This window comes from Paralichthys olivaceus, chromosome 15, assembly GCF_024713975.1.
Source record: "Paralichthys olivaceus isolate ysfri-2021 chromosome 15, ASM2471397v2, whole genome shotgun sequence".
NCBI classification, from domain to species: domain Eukaryota; kingdom Metazoa; phylum Chordata; class Actinopteri; order Pleuronectiformes; family Paralichthyidae; genus Paralichthys; species Paralichthys olivaceus.
Window position 1 is genome coordinate 18106870 of NC_091107.1, and position 10455 is coordinate 18117324.

The window sequence follows — 10455 nt, forward strand, 5'->3', positions numbered from 1 at the left end:
GCCCGATGGTAAAGACTTTGGATAATGTCTGAATGAGCCCACGTGAGAACACAGCAGGAGATCCTCTGCAGGATTTTGGCGATAAAGGGCTGATGCTGGTGTCAATGTGCTTTAAACAAAACTCATCATCGCTGTAAACGGAATGTGTGTGAATCTCCTGCTGGGTCATGAGTGAAAATAACTGGAGAATATCCACAGAGCTGGGTCCGGACTTGTGCCTGAATTATCTCTCTACAAATAAACTTAAGAGATCCCTCCTTCATGCTCGGACCCTCCTGTTAATTTTAACCAAGCCGACCTTTGACCTTCCATGCACCTGGAGCTCAAGTGTCATTAATGGGAGAATTAAGTTTTTGAAGAGGCTTTCCAGTGATTTACTCGGTCAGATCAAAAGGCTTTTGGTCACTATACATTCTTTCTCATCATTTTTCACAGAGGTGGATGTATACGGATGTCAGCTGCTGTGTATAAATGACAGGATATATATATTCCCCTTTGATCTGTGCTAACCACTGAAGCAGGGTCATAATAAATATTAGCCGCTGATGTTCCCTTTGCTGTATTTATACCACTTGACTAAATACCATTGTGTGCTGTACTTTGAAGTAACATGAAAGTTCTGCTCATATCCTATCTCTTCTGAGGAAATGACCCTTTTTCATTGTGTCCTAAGGAGCATCATGCAACAAGTGATGGGTTATTGTCCACTGCTGGTACATGTTGCATCATGATCATGGCCGCTGACACACACCTCTGTTACAGGTGTTAGCAGGTGTGTGATTCGGTTAGAAGGCAGTTTAAATATCTCTTGTTGACAGCTTCAGTGCGTATAGACCCTCTTATTGCAGCATCGATCAACGGGCTGCGTAGGATTCATTTCAAAATGTGATTGCAGGAAGTAGGGGCATCACACAGACGGCCAGTTAAGGTGACAGTGTTTGTTTTTCATGGACAAAGAGCGGCCCAGTGACCTTTCACTGCAGCTGGATATCTGATGGGCTGCTGCGTGTGTTCCAGGGAGGGTCACATTCAATATGAGGATGCCTCTGGTTTCTTGCCGGGAGAATGGTGCCCTTTGTCCTGCAGACCCCTGGGACAGGAGGCATTCGAGGGGAGATTTAGGAGTTAGTGGGGTTGTATGGGCGCTGCTGTCTGTGGACTAGAAGACTGAGGTACCTCTGCTGATATTAAGCATCTGCCCTTTGATCCTCCAGTCCATCCTGAAGAAGCAAGAGGAGCTGGGGGAATGAAGGGGAGGCTTTCATTCAAGCTTTTGTGTACATTCTCTGTCTGTCTCCATGCATGTCTCTGTGAGAGGCGGCTGTCTTCTTCTTAAGCCTGTCCATCACAGTAAACCTTTTGATTTCTTAATGACGAGGAGGGGGAGAAGAAAAAGGACCTGCTGTCTCAGAGGCCAAGTTGTCTTTTAGTGTGTTTGTGTAACTCGGGCAGCTTTGATAGTGAGCTGTGTATGATACAACATTGTTCAGTGTGTGTGTGTGTGTGTGTGTGTGTATGTGTTTCCTTGTATAGATATCTTTGTGAGGAGCCTAGGCTGTATGGATTGAGGACATTTTAGCCGGTCCACAGTTTCTGACTTCTTTCAAAGGGCTGTTTAAGGGTCAAGACTTGCTTTTAGAGTTAGGTTTAGGTTGTTTGTGTGTGAAGTGTGTGTGTGTGTGGTCACATATGTGTATTACTTATGTTGTTGGGACCTAAATCTGTTTACACAATCACAAAAGGGACAAAAATCAAGTCCCCATATCATAAATCATTTCATTTTACGGTGAAGACGTGTTTAAGGTTAGGTTTAGGTTAGATTTAGGCAGGTAGTAACTATGTTTAAGGTTAGAATAAGTCTCCAGGAAATGAATGTGAGTCAATATAATGTCCTCTGAAGTCATGGAGACATGACTGTTTGTGTGAGTATTCATTTGTGTGACTTCTTTAGGTCCTTTTGCAACATAAACTCTGACCTTGTTAGGACCAGTAGTTAGGTTAAAGATAGGGTTAGGCATGAAGAGGCCATGGTAGAGGAGGTAAAGGTTTTGGTTAGGCTGTCCACAATGGATTGATGTCAATGCATATTCCAAATATGTATTGCTTCACAAACCTGTGGATGTGTGTGTGTGTGTGTGTGTGTGCTTGTTTGTGTGATCTCTGGCCAAACAAGGCCTCCATAACATTACGAACAAGTCAATTAGAAAAGGATTAAGGGCCTGAGATGCTTGAGTGTTCTCTCCCAACAGAGTGAAGGGGGAATCGGACAGGAAAGTGAGAAGCTGCTCTGTGCGTCTGATCCAGCAGACAAACAACAGAGCCAACACAGTGTATTTTCTAATATCAGTTTTCACAGTGCAGACACGCAGGGGCAGGACCGGCACTGGGGCTGAACCCAGTTTTGATCAGTGGTTCAAACAGCTTGAATTATGCAGAGGAGACTTTGTTTAAAAAGGCATGTAGGTAGTTTATTGTTCAGTTGGAACACATTCTCCATATTATTTGACATTTTCAAGCATTACAACCTGACAATCTCATACACTTGAACATCAAAAGTAAACTCGATTGGTCATGAGAAACTTGATACTTCATATATGCATTCTATGCTATATAAACTTTGCAATACATAAATAACAATAACTGTGCATCTCATATTAATATACACATTCAATACATAAATACATGTGTACAATGACACAGCATAAAAATATAACTTGATGCCTTATGAAACAATGGAAAATATACAGATTCCTTGCTTGATCATCACAATAAATCCTGCTGACGAATTGCACAGATCTCTCACTAGAATACATGTTGAGTCCCCCTGAATAAATGAGTGAGAACTCAGTGTGGTGTAATTCACAGTCGATAACATTCAGTGCATCCGAGACCCTGTAATACAAGCCATGAACACAGTCACATGTTCTCCAGATAAGCTCACTGAACTTTGCAGGTCAACAATGGGAAATGGGAGTGACTGAGGAGTGTGTGTTATGAATTTGGCGAGCATGGTTTTGTTTATGCAGAGTCACTCCAGCAGCCACGTGGGTGTAGTCAATAATGAACATCTAGAACATCGAGACATGCGGATTCATGCAAGTGTTTGAGGTGCGTGAGGATAATGTCGGTGGTTTGGAAAACAGATTGTGCTGGCTGATTTTTCACAAGTGTTGCTATGTCCTCTCGCTGCAGACGCTGCCTCTTCCCTGAGTCGTCACTCTGTGGCCCTCTGTTAGCATGAGCATCTCTGTGGCATCATGTTTGTCTCAGGTATCAGTAGCCTCTGGCTGTAGGAGGAGGCAGATTGCAGCTCTGCTCTCAGAACATGGCTGTTCATCATGGATTTTCTTTTTTTGATTCCTGTAGAGAATGGCCCAAACCTACTGCTGACTGAGTGACTATGAAGAGTTCACCTGATGGCTGTGCTGTGAGCTCCTGGACTTTGAAAGAAAAAAAATGTGCTGACTCCTTTGACCGCTGGCTTTGAAATGGAGCTTGACTCAGTTGTGCTATTAATAGCTCTGTGCCTTTCCCATGCCCCATTGTGAACGACACATCATGTGCAGGGTCATGGGGCTGGCTGTGGTGCTCAGAGCACAAAGCATCGGCTCCTCACACTGACATTAGCGGAAACTAAATTAACCTGACATTGGACAAGGTGGATGAGGTTTAAAGTGTTCGAAGATGTGTTTATGTGCTGGTGTTTAAAGGAGCATACTGTTAAAAATGAAGGGCATGACTAAGGGTCTGTGGTGTTGAATTCAGCTGTCACTTTGAGTGCTTGGTAACCTGCTGCTTTATGGCACATTCATAATGTTCAAATAAGACCTACTTCTTCACTAGCATGCATGAATCCTGATCAAACCCTTACGGCACCTTTCATAAGGCATCTCTCCAATGCCTTTGTCATTTGTGTCATAAGGGAAGACCACCAGGTGAGTTATGCCTGCACTACAATGTAGTTGATCATCTTAGCAACCATGCAATGACGAAGATACAAACTGGGGGTTCAGTTGAAGAGTGATACAGAACGTGTTGTGTTCATGGATGTTGCAGAGCACCTCTAGTTGGGATGGGACAGTCCCAGGGCCGTGGCCATGGCGGCGACAAGGAGGGCGGAGCTGACCAGGATCACCGCACTTCCTGACCGGAACACCTGCCGGCCATTCAAGGGCTGGACCGGCCTGAATGTCCCAACCATTGGTTTTCCGTCGTGGAACTTGAGCTCAGAGAAGACCTTTAGCTGGAGGAACGAAACATAAAGACGAATGTTTGGTCCCAGTTTCTGGTGAGATCATCAACAGCAACTTCTCTCCATTTATATCATACAATATTTGAATATTTGACTTTACTTGAGTTTCACAGGAAAATATTACTTTTTGATCTGACATTTAAAATTACTTACTTACTTTAGAATTTAAAAATGAGATAAGATGTTAGTATTAAATACATGTTGCCAATGATTACTTAGAAGGTTTCCAAGCTTTTTGGCTTGTAACCACGGATAAGAGCAAAGTTGGGAACCCGAATCACATTTAGAAAGCTAAGAAGTTGTTTATCCCACGATTATAGAACATTGTCAAATCAAAAACAACCTCTATTCAAACTATACAAACTGTGTATAAAGTAGTTGTAACTAGCTCTACCTAATAAAGCAACAACTTTAAAATGCTACTTGTGTATCCATACACCAGTAAATATATGATAATGTACAATGGGCCATTTTGCATTTACTTAAAATAGATTACATTTATATTGTTGTATTGGTAATTTTACCCTATGTATGTAATATAGTACCGTTTGATGGCTGTGGTTTTAATTTTTAATCAAACACTAATCCTTTGCAACAAAAATAAAGAAAAAATATTGAACATAAACAAATGAGTGTCTTTTTTCCTGACCTGGTCCATGCTCAGAGGGATTGGGTTCTCAAACAAAGTCCAGATCACAGCCTCGGTGCACCCTGGGGTGGTCAGAGAGCCCATGTAGCGATAGTAGGAGGTCAGATTCTGCTCAGCCGGGATCAGCTGAGTCAGGGAAATGCTAGACAGAGATGTGTTGTCATCTGAAAACAGAGAAGCCACAGTACAGTAATATGCTGCCATGTTTTTGAGCTGATCATACTGAACTGAAAATACCTACTTGTAGCTGTTATGCCTCGCAGAGCGTTGATGATGGGGTCGTACTTTCGGTTTCCACTTGTGGATTCCTGAGTATGGACAGAAAAACCTTTCATTGTGACGTCTGATGCGTATTATACTGTCAGTTTGAACCCAGCGACACAGAATAAAAAATGATTACCTCATAGAAAAACCCAAGGACAGCAACTCCTTGTGGGTCTGACAGGGCTGTTGTCAGGTCAGTGTAATGGTGCTTCATGTGAACAATGTGCAGCTGTAGATAAAAGATCAACAGAGTAACTGTCATTGTTCACAAAAACTAACTAAACTCAACTAAAAGATCAAACAGCTAATAAGTTGATCAAACTAGCTGATTCCGTTCATCCACAGCAGTGACAATTTTGGTTCGAATTGGTATCATGTTTTTTTTCTGGCGGTTTGATTTGTTTTGGTTTTATTAAGGGTCCCCTTGTTCCTTTTGCATGGGGCCATTAAAGTGCCTTGAAACACTATTGATGACATCTTTCTTCATTTATATTTTAAATGGGCTCTGTAGTTTTTTTTTGAGTCAACTCTGTCTCAGCCGTCTTCTGACCACAAATGTATATATGTTACATCTTCACTTGAAACAAAGGGTCAGTTTTGACAGATGAAAGCAAACTTTTTGATTTTTTTTCTTGACATCCTTATCATTAGAATTATATGTTAGTGCATTCAAGTATTTATATATTTTATATATTTATTTTGTACATTTTTGAAAAGTTAAAAAAAAATCAGCAATTTCATGATTTAGCAACTCAATATTGTTTGACTCCTGTGATATCATATACAAATAACTGAATTGAAGGAGTGTTATATGAAACACAAACAAGTTTTTAGAAGACCCACTTTTTCCTGTAAGAAATGAAAAATATGATGTTTGTGTGCTACAACATGGTTATTAATTTAAACTTTAAACCACAGAGAGCTGCCTTCATGTGATCAGAACCCACAGAAACACCTCCCCATATTAGAGACAGATTGTCTCTGTTGTACAGGAAGCTGAAGATACCTCCATGGGATACTGCTCTCCATCGATGGTATGTTCAGAGCCAGGCCCTCCATTTTTGCCCCAGTGGAGGTGGAACTGTACGGCCTTGTAGGTGGTCGGCAGGCCTCCACCTGAGATGGTGCTGATGTGAGGAATTCCGACCTGAACTGATGGACGCACACATCACAGATATTAAGAGTTCAAGCAACAGCTTCAAAGCACGATTGGCTATATGGCTATTACATAATGTATGATATAAGCACATATTATTTGTTAATCGGAAGATACACTCACCTGAGTGGCCGTTGTTCTTGATTGTGCCTCTGAAGATCTGCTGGTAGTTGTTGAACCGGAAAGGAGTCAGAAACTCGTCTTTCAGAGTCTTTCTGGTGACGACGTTGATGGGCGACTGGGATTTTCCTGCACAGTTGCTGTTGGCGTGGTTCCACTTTTCAGGAGCTAAAGCAAGAAACATTACATTTTGAAATCTTCATGTGGCTTTTGATACAGTCGGCCACTTTATTCCTTTAGGATTAGGTTGGTTTATCAGGACTTTTATTTTCTCAGCTATGAAATTCACATATGGAGTTCCTCAGGGATCAGTCCTGAGTCCTCTGTAACTCTTCATGTTTATGTGACATTGTGGACAAGGATTTCATTTTCATGCTGATTATTTTGAGATCTACATTCACACAGTTAAAACTGCTTCTCTGCTTAAATTCTTTAAGATTTTGAAAAATGTGCTTTCATCAAATCCTGATTATATTACTATGAGTCTTTATATTCAACCACTGCATCCACAAAAATTACAAGATCCAGTAGAAATATGTATATACAGACTGGATTTGTCTAAGGACAGACATCTTTGTTTTTCTCTCTCTCCTTAAACACGTTGTTTTGAAAATTACAGAATTACATTCTCTTAAATAGTTTTATTCTGTACTTTTTACAGCGTTTATTCTTTTAATTCCATCCTTTAAATCACTCCTTGTTTTAGTAATATGTATTCGTATACACTTCAGTTTGTTTGATAGTTGCCTTTGAATTTCTTTTATTAAATAAGCTTACCATTGCACTGATGATCACAGCTAAACTGGGACTGATAGCACCAATCTGAAAAACAGAAAATAAAATACATTTAGTGGACAAGGTTTTCATGTTGCACCTCTATCGTGAGTTATGATGTCACCAGCTAATAAACAACCGGACTGTAACACAAATGATTGTGTGGCTGGCAGCTAGCCAGGCGGATTTAATGTGTATTTACATTTGATTAATAGTTTATTTTACTTCCATTACTGCAAACAGTGAATTGTTCTCCCGATGGTTTAAGTCAACTGTTATTTCTGACCCAAACCTCTCAAAACACAGGAACTGTCTTCCTATTTACTCAATCCTTGGTGTTTGCACTTTATCTTTCCGTGCAATCATAATAAATAGCGAGCCAATCTTTTGCATCAGCAAGGTCCCATTCTCACATGTTTGTCTGCGAGGGTTATTAATATTTCACAATCGGTTTGCATGTTTCCACCCTGTTCTCAGAGACAAATATCTGCAGCCATCACTCAAATCAAATATTTATGAAAAACACACATACCATTGAAAAAATACAGGGAGGGTTTCCCGCTTTGTTTTTACAATTGTATGAGGACGTTAAGGAAGTCAGTGCTTTTCTTCTTTGACATGTTGGTGAGCCTTTTCCTCCTGCTCTGTCATGATAATGGCAACTGAAAATAAACAAAGCTAGGGGGGGGCAAAACTTTTGGGGGGATGGGGGTCAGATTGTGTTCACTGATACCATCACACTGGTTTCTCTAATTTAAGTGTTTGTATTTATTTATTAATGAAGCTTTTGTTGCAGTGTGTGTAAGAGGAGCGTGAAGAGGAGGAAGAAAAAACAATCTAACTAATCTCCTCTGTGCAGAATCAGGATTCATTTCATACCTCCACTCACTCTTACTTGAAAAGTCTCAACGCAAAGATGGTGACTTTGACTTGATGCCACAGTTTTACTTAACTAGAGTGTTTCCATTTCATAACACTTTATACTTTATCTGCAGTTTTCCAGGGGGAGAAAAGTTTTCAAATAAGTAAAAAATACTATATAAATAAATAAATGTGTGTGTGTGTGTGTGTGTGTGTGTTTGAGTTTTAAACGCCGGATTTATAAAGAAATATTTTTACAGTGTGGTCCTGCATTAAATAATGTTAAAAACGTTCTGAAACTTTCTGTAAACTTCCTCCATCCTTTCTCCAAGTAGAAAGATTTATTCACAGTCACTTGTAGTCTGCTCATCCCAGCCAATCAGATGTCTGTCCGCACTGTTTCTGCCCAATCGACGCTGGGCTTTGCGCAGCGCAGTAGAGCGGTCCGAGTGAGCTGCTCAGAGCTCTGTCTGCAGTCAAGTGAGCGACGTGTCACAGAAGAGGACATGAATGGGCTACGTCCGCGTGCACGAGAGCTGAGCACTGATGTTAAAATGAATACACTCGGACGCGGGGACGGAGCCATCGTGTTATCTTGTGTGGACTCAGACATTATTTCCCACACACGAGTGGCGCTGAGAGTCCGGGGCTCCCACAAACACAATCAGGATTGGTTTCATTCATTAAAGAGCCAGAGTGAGGACAGGTTCACTTTACACCATCAGCTTTTCTCTGCCTCGCTGCAAACACACTGATTCTCTCTGGCACACTTCACCTGCAGCTGCTCCAGACACTGAGACACAGAGTTTCAATGTAGTGTCTGAGCTGCTTCTTTGAAAACTCTTATTGAAATATACTAAATTATTATCGCTTTTATAGAGAAATATGTGAAATATGTCTTTTTGTCCGCTCACCCAAACCGGTGGAGGAAAATGAGTTTGGTTCTTCGGTTGTGTCTCTATACTTTTGGACGGGTCCGTTACTGAAAAGAGACTTGACATATTGTATGTTGTGTTTATACAAATAACATTGAGTTGGGTTTTTGGAGCTGTTTCTTACAGTGGAAGCACTTGGTACCATTATCTCTCCAAATGTCAAACATGAGCTTGAGTCATTGTGGAGGATTGTATTTGTCACTTTAAAGGTTTATTTGGACTCAATTGCGTAAAGTTATTATGAAGCCAAATGGTTAAAAACCAACAGTGGAGCGTTGGTGAAACATCCTCTCGGTGCGCATTTGAAAACCTTGATGACTAATCACTGACCAAATGAGCCTGATAATTTAATCTGTGATCCCGACGGCTGCTAATTTACTTCACTTGGTGCCAAACCGAGGAGCTTTTCATTTCTCTCAGGGATTTCACGCCTCAAATCCCCCCCGCTGTGAATCCGGAGACGCAGCGCAGCTTTATTACGCGCGCCTCTGCGCCTCTGCGGCAGCAACAAGGACGCACGAGTCTGTCACCCTTACACACACACACACACACACACACACACACACACACACACACACACACACACACACACACACACACACACACACACACACACACACAGGCTCAGTTTGCGTCCGAGCAGGTGCACGATAGACAGAGAGAGAGAGGGAGAGAGAGGGAGAGAGAGGGAGAGATGAGCGTCCTGTAATGCTCTCTCTCGGAGCTCAGAGGTGTGAGGGCAGGTACAGAGGAGCAGCTCGGTGCCACATCGTGACGGACACGGCAGGTGGAGGACAGCGTCACGCACACGCGGGTTTGGTGCTGTTTTGGCTCAAGGGGGGGGGGGGCTTTAATTTGGGAAGTCTATTGCCCTATAGTCTCTCTCTCTCTGTCTTCCTCTCTCTCTCCCTCTCTCTATTTTGGGGATATCTGTCCTATTAGATTCTTGGACCTCCAAATTTCAGTGTAAACTTTACGATTGGTCGCATGAAGTGACTGAAAAAAAACTTCAGCCTGCTGGTGTCACTGAGAACATTGATCAATCCCATGTACAGTTTCGAAAGGAGGTACATAGTCATATTAAAGATATTAAATTTAATATTAAAGATCACAGATTCCGATCAGAAAATTGAAATAGCCTGTGTTTGATTCATATCAAAAAGCTTCACATTTTGCAGAAAGAAAATCACACATGTCCAGATATTTACTAATGTTTTCACTGTAAGCACAAAGCATTTTTTGTGCTTGTTCATATTTTGCATGTATGAATGAGAGGAGACTCACCTCCGGCTTCTGCGCACAGGGTCCACAGGCAGGATGCCAGCAGAGCGGGCACGATGAGCGGCTGCATGCTGGAGCGTCTCTGGCTCGACCGACTGGAGGCGACACAACGACTTGTTTTTTTACTATGTGGTCGCATTCTTGCAGGGTGGGGGGGTTCTTA

At 41.7% G+C, this 10455-nt stretch overlaps 1 protein-coding gene across 1 annotated transcript; it reads right to left on the reverse strand.

The window, feature by feature from the left end:
• Positions 1-2442: 2442 nt before the first annotated feature.
• On the reverse strand, positions 2443-10455 carry ca4a (carbonic anhydrase IV a). The gene is made up of 8 exons (XM_020085447.2): positions 10296-10455; positions 7219-7263; positions 6445-6609; positions 6172-6317; positions 5302-5394; positions 5143-5209; positions 4902-5065; positions 2443-4243 (listed from the first exon to the last, which is right to left on the reverse strand). Exons 1-8 carry the CDS (start codon positions 10429-10431, stop codon positions 4064-4066), a joined length of 996 nt encoding a protein of 331 aa, XP_019941006.1. The 5' UTR covers positions 10432-10455; the 3' UTR covers positions 2443-4063.

Coding starts and splice junctions, on each gene's coding strand:
- ca4a (XM_020085447.2), bottom strand. CDS start 10,431: ATGCGACCACATAGTAAAAAAACAAGTCGTTGTGTCGCCTCCAGTCGG. Junction 7,264..10,295: donor CCTGTGCGCAGAAGCCGGAG/GTGAGTCTCCTC, acceptor TCTGTTTTTCAG/ATTGGTGCTATCAGTCCCAG. Junction 5,066..5,142: donor GCGAGGCATAACAGCTACAA/GTAGGTATTTTC, acceptor CTCTGTTTTCAG/ATGACAACACATCTCTGTCT.